Genomic DNA, 19,684 nt, shown 5'->3' with positions numbered 1-19,684 from the left:
AACCTATATCCAGAAAACAAGAGCACGAAGTGTAGCACTGTAAAATAAAATGTTATGGTGTAACCCTCTTGTTTCATTTGAAATTATTTGTCATATTTCCAGTTTTTCTTTATTGGCAGTATAAAATTGCTAACTGTCCACTCTCTGAGACTTTGACTTTAAAATGTTTTATGAAATGGTAGTAATAATGAATGGTAGTTATAGTTTTAATATCCTCGTATCTGACAAAATAGAAAGTTGTCACCTATTTTGGTTCCAAAAGTTTTAAAATTTTACTATTTTGTGAAATCCCTAAGTCTTAAGAAACCACACTGGAAATGTTCAGCACAACACAACTCACTACAAAGTCTCACTCTTGGCAGACTGTAGATGAGAACTAAACTACTTTCTAAGCTCATTCAGTGGGAAGCAGCAATCTGGGTAACAGTCCAATCAAACACCCGATGTTTCTAGCTGACCCAGTCGATAAGGTCATATACAACTTTTACATTCTTTTAAATTAGCTACTGGCCACTGAAATTTGAGGTAGATAAGGTAGGAAAAAAAAAATCAAGCCCAGATCAACTGTCCCACATACAAATTTTAATAAACGTTCATTAGCAAGCATGCAAAGAGTTTATGCAACCTGTTTCATAAGCTCAGTGAAGCCTTACTTCTCTGTTTCGGCAGTTTACCCACCACCTTCCATGAAAGGTCCACTTAAGGCAAACCTGACAATATTCCAGAGATGGGATTGTCCTAATCCATTCAGCAACAAGCAACCGGAAATCTTTGGACAAAATGGCAGGAAGTAAGACCATTTAGGGGGGTCAAGCCTTATACACCAGGCCTAAGGGTACAGGCTACAGGCCCCACTAGATTCTTGTATCCTTTCCATGCAAGGATGGGGAACTACTCTGAAATAATTTAGTTCACATATCCTGAATACCTCTAGTTTTACCGATGAGAGCCACTACTATTAGCTATTATACTGATCAATGAGCTATTAATTTCCAAAAGGAAACCTACTTCAAACATTTACTCTGCTAATTACCAAAACTTCTGGCCATGACTAAGATATGGATGCCAGAAACACCTGTAACAGCCGCCTGTGGCATTTCTGATTAGAGCACGAGCTGTCCACTGCTGGAGCGAGAAACCCACGGGACAGCTGCCAACTGCCTGGCGCAGGGGTGCATGTAGCCTGACACGTGGATAAAAACGCTACTAATACATACTTGGGAAAAGAGAAAATACTATACAATTTCCCTAATTTCTCAGGACCCAACAGCTTTTGTTTCACGTGGGGACAAGGGCCAGCAGTGTGAAGACAGGAAGGGGAGAAGGGAGTCTACACTGTTCTGAAAACCCCTCACCCTAAGCTATAGGGAACGCCAAATGCTGCCCTTTCAGCAACTGTAACTAATTCTTAGCAGGACTACTCAATAGCACCACAGAACTTCTGTGGCTTCTTGTAAAAATGATTATGTTACAAGACTTATTTTTATTAGAATAGAATTTAACAAATCATTTTATTTTTATTGTTTTGAATTATTCATTCTAGGTGGAAACACATCATCATCAAGTAGGGAATAAATGAATTAAAAAACGGAAAAAATATTACCTACCTATTCCTGGTAAGCACAATTTTACTGGAAAGAATATGAGATAAACTTCAAACAGGCAAAGATAATCTTAAAAATAAGATTACAGTCTTCTATATGTGTGTGACACTTGAACTGAATTTGTCGTCACCAAAGCATCCTGCTCTGCCTGAGGAAGTGCTCCCCCTAGTGGTCTTTCATAGGAACTTGAACAAAGTTAAACTAGACAAATAGAGTGCGCATAAAAAAAATTCTTTATTAAGTCACACCTTGATGTCAGGGTGATTTAGAAAGAATTAAATTCATTAGTTTCTGAATTCTAAATAACTCAAGATACGTGCAGCTAAAATAATAGTCTTAAATGTGCAAAAAAGTCTTATTAAGTCAATACATGTTTTAAATTCTTTATAGGTTCAACTTGAAAAAAATACATCAGGTCAAAATAAATTCAAACCGAAATAATGGAATTAAATAGTGACTAATAATCTGAAAGTGGAGGTTCTTTCACCTAACAAATATTATTGCATCCTAGGTACTGTTCTAGGTACTAGACATGCCAATGAAAAAACAACTGCCCTATTTTAAATTTAAAGGAAAACTGTAGTCCTTGAAATGTTTACTGATTAAATATTTTCATAATTATGTTTTAGACTTGTTTTGATTTTGTGTTTATCCAGACAAAAAAATATTTGGACATTTAGTAGATTTAATCATTTCCTTCTCAAACACATACTATACTTTACAAAACTCCAACTTCTTTTGTACCAGCTGGGCACCCTGAGATTGCCTGGAAGATTTATTAGTTATCAGGTACTCACCCTGGACTAGACACCCAGAATTGCACAAATTGTACACGTGCCTGGAAGCAGTGCCTACATAACGTTCTGGAGGAGCTTTTCCCTGAAGTGCTTTGCTGAAACACTCTCCAAAGGCCAAAAGTGCCTGGCCACTGAGAGACACTGAGCTGTTGTCACATGGTGCAGAAACTTCATTTTAGTTATATACTTTTTCTAATAGAAAACAAGTTACATAATTTAGTGTTATGTTTTCTTAACCTACATACCACAAAAATTATTTCATTGAAAACTACCTACGAAAGTATAAAATCACTTAATAAATGGTTTTGTACACGTTGGTTTGATTGAGAAACTCTTATAGGCAAATAGAAGGTATCTAATAAGTACTTACTACACTGAAGTTTTCAGAACAAGATGAAAATCTGTAACTCTGAAGACTGTTTTATAGCCTGTTCACAGATGTCTTCAAAATGTACACTTGAAAAATAAATCATGTGATTATTCAGACTTGTCTGACGAAGCCTGAACTTCAGAACATTTGTGAAGAAATCACAGTTAAAAGCAGTCACTTCAATGCAATTAAAGACTATTTTTAAAAAAGTATCCTTTAAAACAGTGATTCTCAAACTTGAGCACTTGTCAGAATCTCCTGGCGGGAAGCTTATTAAACTACAGATTGCTGGCCCACCCCCAGAGTTACTGACAAGTTTCCAGGTGATCTAGGCACAACACTCTGAGAACCATTGCTTTAAGACAGATTATCCAGAATTCCAAATAGGGAGTGATGCCCGTATGCCACTGCTTTTTCTAACAGTAAATAAATAAAAGAACATTTCAGATATGGCTTCACCAAACTTTAAATTTTTAGACTCTTGGAATGTCCTGCTTAAGTAGAATAAAACATAAAACTTACTCATCTTGGCTCATAACGATTCCCATGAGTTCAAAAGACAGAACCACAGGCTAGTCCAGTACTGGATAATCTGTGACTACGTGAAAACATTACTTATAAAATATACAGCAACTATTAGGGGGCAGGGACTTAGCTTCTATCTCTTCCATGCTTCTTTCCCTTAGAAAATCCAATAAGAAATCACGGAGAGTGCTACACTCAGAATGAGAACATGACCAATCATGAACGTGTACATAAATAGCACAGTGGATTGCCATACTTAAGACTAAGATTCAGGAACTTCTTCATCAGGACAGCAGTAATATTCCACAAAACATATTTGTCCATCTTCATTTCTAATCATATACTGTAATGAGAGGAATCCTCGGTTATCTGTTCGAATAGATACCTTACAAGATAGGACTAATGCCTTTGTAGAGGGTTTCAGTAAAGAAATCTTGTATCTGTAGAAAAATAAATAAAAAGCTGTTATTTGGACACACTTAAAGCAGTGCTCATAATTCCAAGTAAAGGACAAAAATTAGCCAAGAACTACCAAGTAGCAAATATAAGAATAAAATCAAATACTTGTCCAATTTGCTAGTATTTTCTCTTCATTTTAAAAATTTCATCCACTATTGCAATCCAAAATCCCCAAGTAAACCCAGCAACCTACTATTTATTTTTCTTAATGCTATACTTTTATCTACACATTGAAAGTTTTAAAAAATTTATTTAATAGAAATGTGGTATTTAACCTCACCTTCATCATCAATGGCAACCTCTATATTAAGAACTGACCTGTTGACCTGGGTCTGATTACAGTGAAATGATTCCATCAAATCAGAATCTTTGGGATAGTCAAGGTGGGAGCTTCCTGCATTCCCAAAAGTAGATAACCTATAGTAGAAAATGAGCAACTCATTTATTCATTGGTCCAACAATAAGCCACATTAGGATCCAAATAAGAAAACACTCCCTTAAGAAGCTCATTCTCGTGAGTGAAACAGGTATGTAAACACCTGGTGACAAGACACTATAACAAGTACATAATAAAGATTCCTGTAGGATGCTGTGGGAGCACAGGAGAGCTAGCCACTAATAAATGGCTTTGAAAAAAGCCAGTCACAAAAGGAATCCATAGGGGTTTGCCTCAATTTCATTACCCGAATTCTACTCTGATATTGTCCTTTCCTCCTCCTGAAATCAGAACCATATAACAGGAGAGAGCTGAGGAGTGACAGAAGACCCTGATCTTCATCAGCTGCAAGCCTGGGGTCCTGTTCCCTGTCTCTACTGCCCCACCAAGCAATTAGGGCTTTTCTGTATCCCAGACTGTTCTTCAGGCTGTTTTATGGTTTTCTTTGCTTGGTAATATCAGCAGTTTACTTAATCTGCATGAACTTACTGATCATTTGCTCTGGCGTTAACATGTGGATGAGCACTATATGAGCACAGCGATAAAGACCTAGGTGCTGGCTTTCCTCAGGATCCACCTTTTCTCTCTTCTAACGTCACCTCTTTCTCTCAGCTATGTTGTCCATGCCCAGCCACGCTGATGGTTCCCAAATCTAAATTTCCAGTCTAGACTGATCTCCTGAGCTCTAGATCTATATATCCAACTACTCCCTAGTGTCACAGGCTCAAGTTCAATGTATCCAAAAAAAAAATATTTCAACTTCCAGTTCCCCACCATCAAATAATTTCCTATATAGGAGATGAAAGATATCATGATCCATCTAGTTACTCATGCTGAGAGATCATTTAGATGGGGAGCCTCTGGAATACTCTGTTTAAGTGCCTGGAATTTTAATTCATATCACTGCTTAAGTAGGGTTCCACTGATTTCCATTTTGATTAACATTTTAACCAATCTTGAGCCAAATTTTTAACTGCCTAACCTATGAGAAAGGCCTGCAGTTCTTCTAAAGTAGATACAAAAAGAACAATTACACCTCTCATACTATATGTATTTAACTCCTTTACTCTTTAATATTCTGAAATATTTCAAAAGAGAAGACATTTAAATTCTCTCTCTAGATTGATTCTAATCAGGAAAAGAGTTTGGCCATTTCATAATTTGTTGGGTTGAAACATGGGAAGCAGCTTGACAGTTTTTGACACTGTATTCCTGATGAAAATTGCCCTCTCTTAGGAAGCTCACCTTGACCATTCCTGCCTAAGTGCTGGTTCCCTAAGTATTTATTATGTTGGAACTTAATGGCATGTAATTTTGTCCCCTCTGAGCTGTTTCACATATATCCTTGTCACCTTGATTTTAAGCTGTTCCTTCCTGTAGTGCTTAATAAGGCAAATATGCACACAGTAGGTGATCTATAGATACTTAGTGAATGAACCATGTATAGAAAACACCTATTTCCTTTTGCATCCTGTACTAACTTGAAAGGAAAGAAAAAGAGATGCCGTATACTACAAACACCTTTTCCAAAAGTTTAAGCCCAATTTTCCTCACGATGCAACCGATCTACAACAGTTTAGTACAGCAATGAAAAGACCACTAGGTTATGAACTAGGAGACTGGATTACTCTTCTAGAAACCAACACTACCTATGAAGCTTTAAATAGTGAGTTAATCTTCCTGGGTCTTCCTAGTGTCTTGACCTAAAAAAGTATGAAGTAAGAGTAAAACCTCTCTAAAGTTCTGAAAATTCTAGTAACGTGGATAATAAAAATTCTGCATCCTAAGCAAATGTGTAAGTAGGGAGATGGAGTAAACTACATTAACTATAACTGTACTGCTTTCAAGTACCTGAAATAAGGTTTATCTGGAGACATGGTGATCTGTAGGACCTCACTTGTCATATCCAATTCGGAAAATGCTTCACGGAGGCCCTCTGACTGCAGAATAATTTTATTAATGACATTGGTGCTGCAGAAATCAAAATCCAGAGTCTCCTCGGGCTCCTGAGTGTTGATTTTACAGACTGTCACCACTCCTCCTTCTTCCAGAAATAGCATCAAAGGGTAACCATAACCTTGGTAACACATCCTAAGTGCAGTTAAAGTCCCTGAAATGGAAACAAATCATACTTGGGGCTTAGCTTTTTAGCTCTGGGTTCAGCTTCTACTCAAATGATGCCTAAAACTCCTCAAGAATATCTTATCCTGTCCATTTCTAGCATATATATATGTATATCCTTATAAGAAGGGATCACATCTTCCCTGATGATAGCTGTCTGTAGACAATTCCAAAAATAACTGTAAAAAATTGGGAACAAAATGTAATGTAACTCTTTGAAATCGTTTTCCAGGTTGCCAAAAAACACCTCAGAAATAGTTAGTTGATTATATACAACTTCAGGATGGAGAATCTATATGGTCCAATACTTCATGTAATAACTGTTGTGGAATAGGCTATGCTATTAGTGAACGTTCAATTTGTGCAACGATGGATATCTTTGATATTGTCTTACTATAACATCAGTGTATTCACTGTGATAAGGACCCTTCCAACTTTTTCTGTTGGGAGATAGTCTTTACATTTCCTCACATTTTAAGGTCTAACTGGGAGAAAAAGGATGGTTACTGGTGGTTAGGGTTTTACGTCTGCAAACCACTAGAGAGAAGGAGGAATATGACAGGACACTCTAGTGCCTTTTCCTTACTGGGTGGAGAACTGGGTGAGGAATGGGGGAAGGCAGGTGCTTTTATGGAAAACTAGCTGGGGAACACTGCATTAGAAAATATAATTTTAACCAATTCCAATAATAATGGAATTGTCATTACAAAATTAAAATATATTTTCTAGAAGACCATAACTGAATTTTCCCTAGCAAATATCCAGATTCCTTTCCTATGAAATAAAAAATCATTCTTCTAGGGATTCCTTGTTGTTTTATATCTAGAGCAACCAAATTCACTATTCCTAAAAATATATAAATATTTTAAAGGAAAGCATTTAAGGAAATAAACATAATTTATAAACAGGGATTAAAGAAAAAAAGCAAACAAATTTCGAACACAGTAAACTGGGGTCAGGACAATTCATATCTATTTTTTCTGCCACTAACTGTAATTCTAGACAAGTTAGAAAAAAGAAGTAATTAAAACATATTTCTCAATGTTAAAGATATTTAAGACATGTTCAAAGTCTTCTTTTGATTAGTTCAAATTTAAAATCCTAAACTCTTCATAAATTAAAAAAAAGATAAATGTAAATATTTTTGCAAATATGAAAAGAACCGTAAGCATACTTTCTATTAACACTGTGAAAAATCAGAATCCATGATTGTGGCAAATGAAAAATAAATTGGCAATTAATTTTCTAAACAAATGTTTATATTACTTATATTCTAATAACTTTGCCTGTATTTTTCTGAGCATTCTATATAATTCTTTTATGTTGTTATAATGATAATAAAATAGTTCACCTGGCATAGGGCTTGATCCAAAAATAGATAAACAGTCTAAAAGGATGTTTAAATTAATTCGAAAAGTAACAGACTCTTCTTGAACTCTAAACTCTTGAAATATTCCAGCCTATGAAAAAAAGTAAATGTGAAAATGTATATATATTAAAGAATGAAAACTCACATATAAGGTTCTAGATTTCACTTTATATGTTTTTAAAATAACAATATTGTGCTAACCCCATGAAAATAATTTCTGATTATCAATCAAAACATCTTAAACTTTTTCAATTGTGATCCATTAGAATACTGCTACTCAACAGTTGAAGGTGTAACTGATTTCAGTCCCGTGCGAAACTTTATGAAAGGTCCTTCATCTAGCTTCTTGGAGCTAAACTATCCTCCACATGACTCTCCCTTGTCTCCATTTTGTGCCCATCAGTTTGGCGAAGGTCATTTGGAAAACAGCCAATTAGACACCGCATGAGTCATACTGGTTTTCAATTTCTTTTGAGAACAGGAACCATGTCTTATTTATTCCTCTGTACCTGAGGTCATACTGTGCACTTAGGTGTTCTAAAAAAAATGCTGAAGTAAATCTGAAATCCTATCTGAACCATAAAATATTACTTTGTAAGAATAGATTATAACCACTACAAGGAAAAAAATTAATAATAGGAAGGTAGTGCAAAAGAGCATATACTATGGAAACAAATGTTCTGGGTTCTCATCCCAACTATGCCACTTGCCAGCTGCAGGACTGTTGGCAGCATATAAAACACTCAGAAAAGTGCTCGCCTATAGTTTAGCTTAATATATTTCAGACATTATTATTATTAACCATTATCTCTGTAAAACACGATAGGGAAAGAATTTGTTACCAGAAGAGAAAAATAATTCAAATAATGATATTTTGTTCTCTAACTGAAATGATGTCTATTAAGACCCTCGGAATTCAGTGAGCTGGGTGAAGAATATCATATGTCACAGGCTTAAAGGTGCCTACTTCCATACCTGAATAAAAGCATTTGCTTGCACACACTTTGCGTTTTCCACTGTAACCTTGATTCCATTTTTAGTAGCGAAACACGTGGCATGTTCTCGGAAATGAATGGCCTTCAAGATAGTGGAGAGATTCCTGACGTTGTCAAGGCTAGCCACTAAGCTGTAATCATTCTCATCTGGGATCTGCTGGGTTAGGAGGGGCATGGTCCACGACGCATTCGGCCCCGAGGGATGCTCCAGGTGCCAACACCCGCTCCCGCGGGGTCACAAAACACCTGAGGAGATGCGACAGATAAAACTCCGCGTCAGTGCTGACGAGGCGGGCGATTTCAACCGGCGCTGAGCTGAGTGTAAGAGGTCTAGACGTTGAACTCGGCGGAGCAGGGATTGAACCCCACCTCTCTGCCACTTAGCTGTTTCTAACTTGGGGGGAAATTACTGTCTGTAAGCTACGGTTTCGTCGTCCTTACTAAGGAGACAGTAACACACGAAAAGTTACGAAGGATAAAAATAGGCCAACTAACACGGTCATTCGGGGCCAGCTTCAACCAAACTGGGGCTACGTATCCCCAGGGTCGGTTTTGAGGTGTCCCGCACCTCCAACCTTACTCCTAACAGAACAGGCGATAGAGGGGCGGGCTTGAGTCCTCGGAAGGTCCTCGAAGAGTCCTAGACAGCGCGGCTCACCAGCCCACGGCACCCGCTTACTAGTCTCGGGATCCCGAGCACCCAAACCTTACCTTTGCGCCGGGTCAGGACGCAGCTCCCGGAAAACCGGGGAAGAAGTGGAGAGGCTCCCGCCACTCTTTTCAGATGGCTCGGCCAGCTCGGCCACCGTCACCACAGAGATATACGAGGCCTAGAGAGCCGAGCGAGCCGTACCATAGAGACGGGAAGGAGGCACCATAGAGCAGGAGGAGGACTGCCGAGGCCGAGCCTCGGGACCATAGAGATGGGAAAGCGGAGCGAGCGGCCGAGCCGGAAGAAAGGCCCAGAGTGAAGGCGGGGAGCAAGATGGCGGTGGCCAAGAGGAAACGGCGTGGAGGCCCGGCGTTTCAGGCGAAAAAGCTAAAAAGAAACGAAAAAGATGCTAAGACGCCTGCTAAGCCGAGCGACGTAGCAGAGGAGGCGGCGGAGGCAGAGAGAGATCGTATCCCAGGCCCGGTTTGCAAGGTAGGGGAGGCTCTACGGCCGTGGTTTCACGCGCCTTTGTTGGGGCTCTGCGGGTTTCCGAGTTGCAGGGGTGTTTCGGGAGCTCGGTCCCATGTGTCCCGGCGGGACCCCCTACAGCGTTTACATTTAACCCTCGTGCACGTGGCTGCAGTCTTGGAGGCTGCGGGCTGAGCAACAGGGCCGACTTCTGAGCTCTTACCCGGCTCACAGGAAGCGACTTACGGGGACTAAGTTAACAGTGTTTGGTCTTCCAGTTACTCCATTTTTTGTTGTTGTTGAAGGATAGTACTTTTTTCCTAGAGTTGTTCCTCGCTCTCGAGTATATCCCTTCCAGTGATGAATTCCAGTGAATACCTTCCAGAATTCCACATTCTGCCATATTGAGCTGCAGTCAGTTAGGGATCCTGAAGCTTGTTATGTGGTCGTTTAAAAGTTGCTCTCCTTTGGGATTATGATTTTGACTTGTTTGATCTTTAACTCTAAAGGGGTAACGAAAACTGGAGTAGATAGTATGACCTTTACGTATATTCGACAAAGTATTAACGTGGCAGGCACGTAAGAAGTTAGGTTTCCCCTGCTTTGGGATTGCAAAACTAGAACATGACCACTTCCTCCTAACATGTTGGAGTTTAGAAGAAAACTAAGAACTCATATGAGTTGATGGTTTTTATTCAAAAGAAGGTGAACACAAGTTGTTGGACTTAACTTTCAGTCAACTGAGGGCTCCGTAAGCTAGATCAGATACTGTGGAGACAAGAATTGTGTTTGATTTATTAATTTCTGTCTCCCCCGCTCCCAAACTTAGCGTAAACCTCTGTCTACCACGTAGTGAGTGATAGATCAATGACCCTTTGTGGTGGAGTGGCAAGCACTGGGAAAGGAGTTAGCTTTTAGTAATGAAAGATGAGCTTGAATTCTAGCCCTGATATTAATTATCAGGGACGTTTCGAACTCTTCACTCACCTGTAAATTAAGAGCAAGAAAATGTGATTTACTTTTTGTGAAGAATAAGCTGAACTTGTAGATTTTCTGTAAATGTTAGTGTTCTCACTCTTCACTTTAAGAGCTAGAAAGAAATATGATAGTAGCTATGATCTGAGTCACAATATAAAAAATATTACTGAAGTGCAAGAAATAAAGATTACTTTAGGATAACCAGGTAAGGGATCATGAAGGATTTAGCCTTTGAGCTGGATCCCAAGGTAAGGGCAAAATTCCGATATTCAAAAATGAGAGGGAACAATATAAGAGGGAGAGAGTGAGAGAGAGAAAAAAAAACTAATCAAAGGTGTTGAAGTGGACGAAATGCTGACAGTTTAAAAAGTACAGCCAAATTGGCTAAAGTGTAGGGTTTATTTGGGGCAATAGTAAGGTAGAAATATAGGTGTATTTTAGAATCCAGTGTTAAAGCTGTATCATTTTGGACTTTGTTTAGAAAACCCTGGAAGGTAAAGATGTGATTGGAGCATGTAGGCGGTAGTCTGCCTTGTCTGTTGGAGGAGCTTCTGGCTGGAAAGACCAGCATTTAGAAGATTTGCAATTGATCTGAGATTAAGAATCTGAAGCTTGAAGGCAGTATCACTAGGAGAGGACTAAGTTGTTGCAAAGAGAGATTGATAGCATTTACTAGTGCTTATGATATGAGAGAACAAGGGCAGATGGAAGAGTCAAAGTGTGGGGGACTGAAATGATGGTGACATCATCAGAAAAATAAATAGCAAAGAAATTTACCGGATTTTAAGGGTTGGTATTCTAGAGTTGAATTTGAGGTAAGCCAAATACTTGGATTATTAGGGCTAGAAAGAGTTCCTTACCTTTCTGTAGAGTTAGTTGACAATCAAAGCTGTGAGAATGATTATGAGAACTCTGTCCTGGAGAGATCAGAAACAAAAAAGGGCTAAGAAAGGATCTTTAGAGTCAGGAGGAGGAATTGGAGAGATTGAAGAAAAAAAATAAAAAGAAGGGAAGCCAAGGAGATTTCTGGGTAGCAGCTGGGGTCAGTGCTACAGAGATTCTGAATTAAAGATTGTTTGGCTTGCTACTTGGAAGCTTTATCTGTAAACAAACAAACAAGGTAGACTCATTATGAGATGTTAAAATTCATCTCACTTTTTTTTCTTTAGGGCAAGTGGAAAAATAAGGAACGGATTCTCATCTTTTCTTCTAGAGGAATAAATTTCAGAACAAGACATTTAATGCAAGACTTGAGAATGTTGATGCCTCATTCTAAAGCAGGTACCTTTATATCACATACTTTAAAATTTTGTATTTGTAAACTTGCCTGTTTATATGTTTTCACTTTGAGTCACACTTTGTTCGTTCAGCATGTCAGGTAAAGAACCATGACTTCTCAGAAGTGTATCTGTTCAGTGCCAAGATTTTTCCAATTAATATTTTGTTAGAAATTCTTTGCAAAATTCATTAAACATTCTCTTTCCTTTCTTAAACAGATCCCAACTAGCAAAACATTTCTTAAAGGTCCAGGAATGCCTTCAGTGTAATGTTCTCAGAGGTCATGAGCTGGTTTGTCCTTCTAAATGATTTGGGACTGCCATGTATTACTTTCTGTATTTAAAATAACTTTTTATTAAAAAACTTAATGGGCCAGGAGTAGGATTTCAAGCACCTTCAAGTTGGGACTCAGTCTGCTCCTAAGTGCCAAGCTTTTCTTTTTAGTAATGGGGTATCTTACAGGCAAATGAAGAACATCTAGTTTGGAGTTTATAACTGTGATAGCGCCCTCATGCAGGTGTTTTTGTGCCTGTGTTGGGAGGTGCTTTTGGTTTTAATTCTAGGTAATAACTTAGTTCTTTAGACCAGTGTTTCTCAAACTGAGGTCTGCTGTTACATCTTCAGGTCTCTGAAACTAATGAGAGAATTTTAATTTATGAGCTCTAAATGTGGTTTGTGAGAATTTTCCCATTTTTGAAAGGGATTCATAGAATTCAGGCATACCTCTTTTTATTGCGCTTCGCTTTATTGCAATTTTTTCCCCCATTTGAAGGTTTGTGGCAACCCTGCGTTGAGCGAGTTTCTTGGTGCCATTTTTTCAGTGGCATTTATTTGCTAACTTTGTGTCTGTGTCACATTTTGGTAATTCTTGGAATATTTCAAACTTTTTCATGGTTAGCATTTTTTAGCACTAAAATATTTTTAAATTAAGGTATGTACATTGTTCTTTTAGACATAATGCTATTGTACACTTAACAGACTACAGTATGGTATAAACGTAACATTTATATGCACTGGGAAACCAAAAAAATTTGTGTGACTTGCTTTATTGCGATATTCGCTTTGTTACGGTAGTCTGGAACTGAACTGGCAGCATCTCTGAGGTATGTCTGTACACAAGTAAGAGACACTGCTTAGAGCTTGATAATTCTTGAGGACTATTTTTAATCACTCTTGTTTACATTTCAAAAGAACAAGATTTTTAAAGAGGTCATGTGTTTTCAGGTCTAATCATTTTGAAGATTAATAAAATCTCATTTAAACTGAAGATTATAAAAAATACTTAATATTTAATTTCCTAGAAAGTATGTGTGATTTGATTGAAGTAGCTTTGAAATTTTTTGTTTACTTAACCTGTTTTTCTTTTTATAGATACTAAAATGGATCGTAAAGATAAGTTATTTGTGATTAACGAGGTAATTTTAGAAATTAATTAAAGTAAAATATTCTAGCAACATTGTATTTAGGAACACAATATTTGGAACACTAGAAATAGTTCATTTAGAAAATAAGTCAGTTATTCAGTGACTTTTAAGTTGTTTTGTATAAGATACGCAAATTTTATGAACTTTATCTGCCTTTTAAATTTTTATAGTACTCATTGTCTATTTCACACAGTGTAGTGCTTCAGTATATAATTTCTTGATCATTCTTATATTTGTCTTCTCTCAACAAGCATACTGAAATTTCCTGAGGACAAGGATTAAATCATTCTTTTTTTTTCTCATTATGTCTAGTACAGTGCTAAATTCATAGTAGGTACTCATAAAAATTATCAACGTAAATAAAAAGCCCATTAAATATTTTTTAAAACTCATTGAAAAGTATTTTGCCAGTTTTAAAAGCGGTGCATGTGATATTTGCTCTTAAGATATTACAAAGTAGTAATATGTTAAATTTTCAAAGTATTGTTGAAGAGTAAACTTGCGTTTTTAGAGCAGATTTTCTTTTAAAACTTAGAATTGTTTTAAGATAACTCTCTTTAGCTATTAGAAATGCCTCTGTTATTTATTTAGCACAAATTTTTGAAGTGCTGCTCTATCATGGCATTATAGAAACAGTGTTTAAAAAAACGCCCCTATCATCATGGAGCTTACATTCTAATGGAGGAGACAGGCCGTAAACAAGTAGTATAATTTCAAGTGAAGATAGGAGAAATAAACAGGATATGGGTTGCCAGCAACTAAAGCTCACAACTTAGTGTGTAGATGTGTTTATTGTAAGACCAGTAAGGAACAAAAGCATTGGACTGAAGAATTCTTTAAGCCTCAGGTAGTGTATATGTATTAGTTTATGAACACTACAATAATATAGGACTTCATTCCTTTTGTATATTTCTCAATTGTGACTTTGTAAATCCTTGAGATGTTGAAGTTTAATTCAGCTTGAAATGGGTTTTGTATACTTGCCTTTCGCCAGCCCCTTAGTGATTTTACAGAACCAAATCACAGAATGGTAGTACAGATGAGGAAGAAAAAACAAATTTCTTGAGCTTAAAATCGAAAAGCTAGAGAGTTAAAAATCAAAGTAACCATTATAAAGGATGATTTTTGGTTCTGTAAGGACTGTATTTTTCTACAGTTGGTGAGGCTAATTGTAATGTGCTTTATCCCTGGGACATTTGTTTTAAATCTTTGTAGTCTGTACACAGGACCATGGTCAGAAGAAGAGGTTCCCCAAGGGAGGCCAGTAAAAATGCTAGGCCAGAAAGAGGAGCTGCTTCCACCAAAGAGGTGGGCAGAGCACAGTTTACCTTGGACAGAACACCTAAGAGGAACTTTAAACGTTTCCATGAATAAATTTACCTCGATTTAGACCTTTGTAGCCTATTAACCTGCTTAAGTATTTTTGAAGGCATCTAAATATTCATTGCATTGAATTACTTTAGATCTTATTTTTATTATCCACTTCATTTTTCTATACTTTGCCCCGTTTAGGTTTGTGAAATGAAAAACTGCAATAAATGTATCTATTTTGAAGCTAAGAAAAAACAAGATCTCTATATGTGGTAAGAGAATGTATTAAATAAGATTAGAGAATATGTGAATATTATTAGCACATTATGGTGTCTTTTAAACTGAATTGGTAGTAAGCTTTTACTACGTTCTAAATTTTAATTAGTTGAAAAAGCTTTTATATTTTTTAGGCTTTCAAATTCACCTCACGGACCATCTGCTAAATTCCTTGTTCAAAATAGTAAGTTGACTCAATTTAAGTTTTTGTGAGAAAATTGAAAATAATCTTTTGGGATAATCGTGCCAAAGTTATAACTATTTTTGTTGCTGATGTAATTTTTCTAGTTCATACCCTAGCTGAGCTAAAGATGACTGGAAACTGTTTGAAAGGTTCTCGGCCCCTCTTGTCTTTTGATCCTGTAAGTTTCTCATTTAGTGTATGAGGTCTAATTTTCTTACTGTGCATGGTTGTTTTTTGGTGGATATAGTTGTATAATTCAGTTTAGTTAATATAAAAACACAAACAATTTTAAACAAAACTCATGTTGTCAAGTAATATGTTCACTCTATTTTTATAGGCTTTTGATGAATTACCACATTTTGCTTTGTTAAAAGAACTCTTAATTCAGGTAAATATCTTTACTAGAAACTATTTTTAGTAAAATATTCTAAATGAGTGTCTTCCTTTTAACTTAGCTATCTGAAGCACACATGGTATGTCACAGAATACAGAACTAATGTGTCCTTTTTCCCACTAGATCTTTAGTACACCACGGTATCATCCCAAAAGTCAACCATTTGTGGACCATGTGTTTACGTTCACTATTTTGGATAATAGGATATGGTTTCGGAACTTTCAGGTTAGCTTTAATTAACTTTTAATTATACTTTGAAATAAATTAGGATATATTGTTTTTATAGACATGGAAAATGCAAATGATAAATTCTTTTCTTTTCGTTTACATCGTTTTCTTTTCCCCACAGACTTGTAGTAAATAACCTTTATCTCATAACTTACGTTCATGGCTATCAGCTAATATGGTGTATGGATTTTCTAACAAGCCACTATATATTGAGTAAAATATAAGTTTCTCTTCCAAGACGTTAGAATCTACCAGGGGTGAGGTGGGGTTTAAGACTTTGAAAAACATAACCCCTGTAGAAAGCATTCAGTGAGAACTATTAGATGAGTCATACAGTGATTCATCCAGGAGGAGAGGTGATTCTGGAAATCTGTGGAGAGGTGGAAGAGAGCAGCAAGGCAAAATTTCAGACAGCTTATGAAGTAAACTGGGCTCTTTTCTGCATGTTGTTGTTATATTGGATACTTTGCAGTGTGAGTTAAACATATCCCCTTCGTAACCCCTGAGGGCAGGCATACCTTAACCAACTATAGTAATATTTGTAGTTCAGAAGTTGTCTCTTAATTCCACAGTCAGTAACCATTCAAAAATAAATTCTGCCAACGTCTTTTTATCTACCTTTTAATCTAATTTGAATTAAATGTATAAAAACAATTTAGGGGTTGATTTAAATTTTGAAAGGGTGCTCCATAGGGTGCTTTAATCCATTTTGTTATAATGGTTGCAGTTTTTTTTAATTTTTTATTTATTTTTTTTGTGGTACGCGGGCTCTCACTGTTGTGGCCTTTCCCGTCGCGGAGCACAGGCTCTGGACGTGCAGGCTCAGCGGCCATGGCTCACGGGCCCAGCCGCTCCACGGCATGTGGGATCTTCCCAGACTGGGGCACGAACCCGTGTCCCCTGCATCGGCAGGCGGACCCTCAACCACTGTCACCAGGGAAGCCCATGGTTGCAGTTTTAAATATTCATTTAACCACAATTTTTCAAGAAGACACGCGTTGTGAGAAGCAAGATACAGACCAAATTGAAGTGACTCAATTTTAAAAACACACTGAAAAAGCATTTATATTTTCCTATGACAACTACCTGTAACCAGTAATGTATTTCAGAAAGTATTGATGATTTGGCACTTGCCAAGTTTCACTTCCACCTTAACTTCATTGGTTATCAGTTCTTTTAGGCACATTTGTAATGAGGATATAGCCTGTATACATTTTAGGAGGAGTAGTATATCCAAACCAAAATGAAATGTTTCCTTTTTATTAAAGATCATAGAAGAAGATGCTGCTCTTGTAGAAATAGGACCCCGTTTTGTCTTAAATCTCATAAAGATTTTCCAGGGAAGTTTTGGAGGACCAACTTTGTATGAAAATCCTCACTACCAGTCACCAAACATGGTAAGCTGTTTTTGTTCAGTGGTCCTTTATGTCCCAGAACTCTTGGGCCAAAATAATTCTGTCAAGTAACTGTTGTGTTAACTGTGAAACTGAATTTGGTTTTTGCTGCGTACAGTCTTACAAATTGCTTTTTTTTTTGATGACACAGGGTGAAGGGAAGTAGGGTTCATAAGTTAATGTCTTTGCCGTGTATAAAATGTTTATTTTTATTTCAAAAGCACCTTTAATATTTTTTTGTTTCTAGCATCGGCGTGTCATAAGATCCATCACAGCTGCAAAATACAGAGAGAAACAGCAAGTGAAAGATGTGCAGAAGCTGAGAAAGAAAGAACCAAAGACTATTCTTCCCCATGATCCCACTGCAGATGTTTTTGTTATACCAGCTGAGGAAAAGCCGATAGAAATACAGTGGGTAAAACCAGAGCCAAAAGTCGATTTGAAAGCAAGAAAGAAAAGGATTTATAAAAGGCAAAGGAAAATGAAACAGAAGATGAACAGTGGGAATGCAAAATGAATCAATGGATAACTAATTTGTTCTCATTTGTTTTATATTTATTCTATGTTCAATGTGTAAAAATACTTTTATTATTTGGGACAACCTTATATCTAATTAGTGTGACATTTAAAAGAGAAAAATTAAGATTTTGTGGCTTCGGGGGGGCGGGTCCTATTTTTTTCTAAATAAAATATCACCAGAACTCATCACTTAATTTCTGTTTTTCTTTTCAAAGCTTGTTTTTATTATTAAAAACTTAGCACAATTAAGGTTTAGGCCTGCTCTCTTGGATTAAAATTTTGAGTTTAGCAAAGCTGAAATTCAAACAGATTTATTGGATCATTATTACATGTAAAAGAGCATTAGGCACTTTGAGAGCATAGTTTCAGATGGTAAAGTTGGGGTAGACTGCTAGAAGGGAAAACATCTTACTGAGGTTTGAGTCCCTGAGTCACAAATCAGTGAGGCCCCGGAAAAGCCAACCTCTCATCTTGTTTTCTTACCTTGAAAATGTATGCTAAAAATACTTAGGTTTTGGGCTTCCCTGGTGGTGCAGTGGTTGAGAGTCCGCCTGCCGATGCAGGGGGCACGGGTTCGTGCCCCGGTCCGGGAAGATCCCACATGCCGCGGAGCGGCTGGGCCTGTGAGCCATGGCCGCTGAGCCTGCGCGTCCGGAGCCTGTGCTCCGCAACGGGAGAGGCCACAGCAGTGAGAGGCCCACATACCACACAAAAAAAAAAAAAAAAAAAAAAGGTTTTGCAAATCAAATGAGTTTATATGTGTTGAAAGCTTTTTGTAGATTACAAATTTAATTTAGAAGCAGTGCCTGTAAATTACTTATCAAATTAACAGTAAAAGAAAGAAAAACAGGACAGTTGTTAAGAGGGCACCAGAAGATTTGAATTTCTCTTGTTAAGAAAGAACTTTACTTGAAGTAAAGAGAGCACTGGGCTTACTACCCTGGAAGTCGATTAGTAATGGAAAGACAAGATTCTGGATGCAAGTGGCCAGGGATAGGGGTCATGCATGTGGTATTTTGTCACCCACTAATTTCATGCTAATCATTTTCTCCTGTCTTTTTCTGCAGCGTGATTAGTAATTCCATAGTATTCCACTCTGTCACGCCTATCTAAGCAGTCCCTTGTTGGATATTTGAGTATTTCAATTTTATCTTTTTCTGGTATAGGTGCTTGCAGCAAACTTTCTATAGGTATTTTGTACAATATTTGTGGTTTCCTATAAGAACTCTGGTCAAAAATTATGAACCTGTTCCCCTAAATATTGTACCTCACCAGAGGTTAGTGTTCATTTCCTTACACCCTTGCTGAGATAATCTTTGTCAATTTGATAGGTAAAAAAATGAATACTGTGTTTTGGCTATGTACTGGGTTTTCTTTTGTGACTGGTGTTTTGTGTGGTAGTTACATGAATTTGTAAGGGCTCTTATATAGTGAGGTTTTTCTAGGCATCTTTCCTAGTTTGTCACTTGGGTTTTGATTTTGTCTTTATTTTAGATCTGTGTAGGCAGAATGATCAGTTTTTCCATTTCACTTTTTCCTAATTTTCTGCTAAGAAAGGCCTTCTTGAGTGTATAATTAGGCTACTTTATCTTGAAATGGTATAAGTTAAGCTACTTAACCTTGAAATTTAATTCAAGTCAGAGGTTCACTTGAAATATTCAATACTTGTATGTGGCTAATGAAAGGCAAATCTGGTTAAGTGCAGGGGAAAAAAGGCCATTATTTAAGTGACAGAATATAGGCTGAAAATTAGCTGTATATTTCCCTTTCATAATCATTTATATGGATAACTCATTTGAATGAGAATTCCGCATCTCCCAAGTCCATGTTCATTTAGAAGTCAGCCTGTTTAGTGAGATCTTTCTTTAGACTGAAATTTATATGCAGTGTAATTATCTTTAA

General features: G+C 37.1%; 2 protein-coding genes across 3 annotated transcripts; one reads left to right on the top strand and one right to left on the bottom strand.

Moving 5' to 3' along the window:
• Positions 1-562: 562 nt before the first annotated feature.
• Positions 563-9,498, bottom strand: RAD1 (RAD1 checkpoint DNA exonuclease). Of its 2 annotated transcripts, none has more exons than XM_027092743.1 (6): positions 9,388-9,498; positions 8,657-8,922; positions 7,664-7,772; positions 6,043-6,301; positions 4,074-4,172; positions 563-3,736 (listed from the first exon to the last, which is right to left on the bottom strand). In XM_027092743.1, the coding sequence occupies exons 2-6, from the start codon at positions 8,849-8,851 to the stop codon at positions 3,559-3,561; spliced, it is 840 nt and encodes a 279-aa protein (XP_026948544.1). In that variant the 5' UTR covers positions 8,852-8,922; positions 9,388-9,498; the 3' UTR covers positions 563-3,558. The 2 variants fall into 2 exon arrangements, with proteins under 2 accessions (XP_026948544.1, XP_026948545.1); XM_027092744.1 differs by having other exon boundaries at positions 3,604-3,736; positions 4,036-4,172.
• A 39-nt stretch (positions 9,499-9,537) lies between these two features.
• BRIX1 (biogenesis of ribosomes BRX1) lies at positions 9,538-17,971 on the top strand. Its single transcript, XM_027092742.1, has 10 exons — positions 9,538-9,820; positions 11,944-12,055; positions 13,424-13,467; positions 14,989-15,059; positions 15,198-15,247; positions 15,352-15,425; positions 15,585-15,635; positions 15,765-15,866; positions 17,138-17,266; positions 17,511-17,971. Exons 1-10 carry the CDS (start codon positions 9,662-9,664, stop codon positions 17,778-17,780), a joined length of 1,062 nt encoding a protein of 353 aa, XP_026948543.1. The 5' UTR covers positions 9,538-9,661; the 3' UTR covers positions 17,781-17,971.
• Positions 17,972-19,684: the final 1,713 nt, after the last annotated feature.

Source organism: Aethalodelphis obliquidens, unplaced genomic scaffold, assembly GCF_003676395.1.
Source record: "Aethalodelphis obliquidens isolate GAN/ISIS:26980383/991018 unplaced genomic scaffold, ASM367639v1 scaffold80, whole genome shotgun sequence".
Taxonomy (NCBI): domain Eukaryota; kingdom Metazoa; phylum Chordata; class Mammalia; order Artiodactyla; family Delphinidae; genus Aethalodelphis; species Aethalodelphis obliquidens.
The sequence above is the reverse complement of the archived record's forward strand: the minus strand, read 5'-3'. Positions and strand labels throughout refer to the sequence as shown.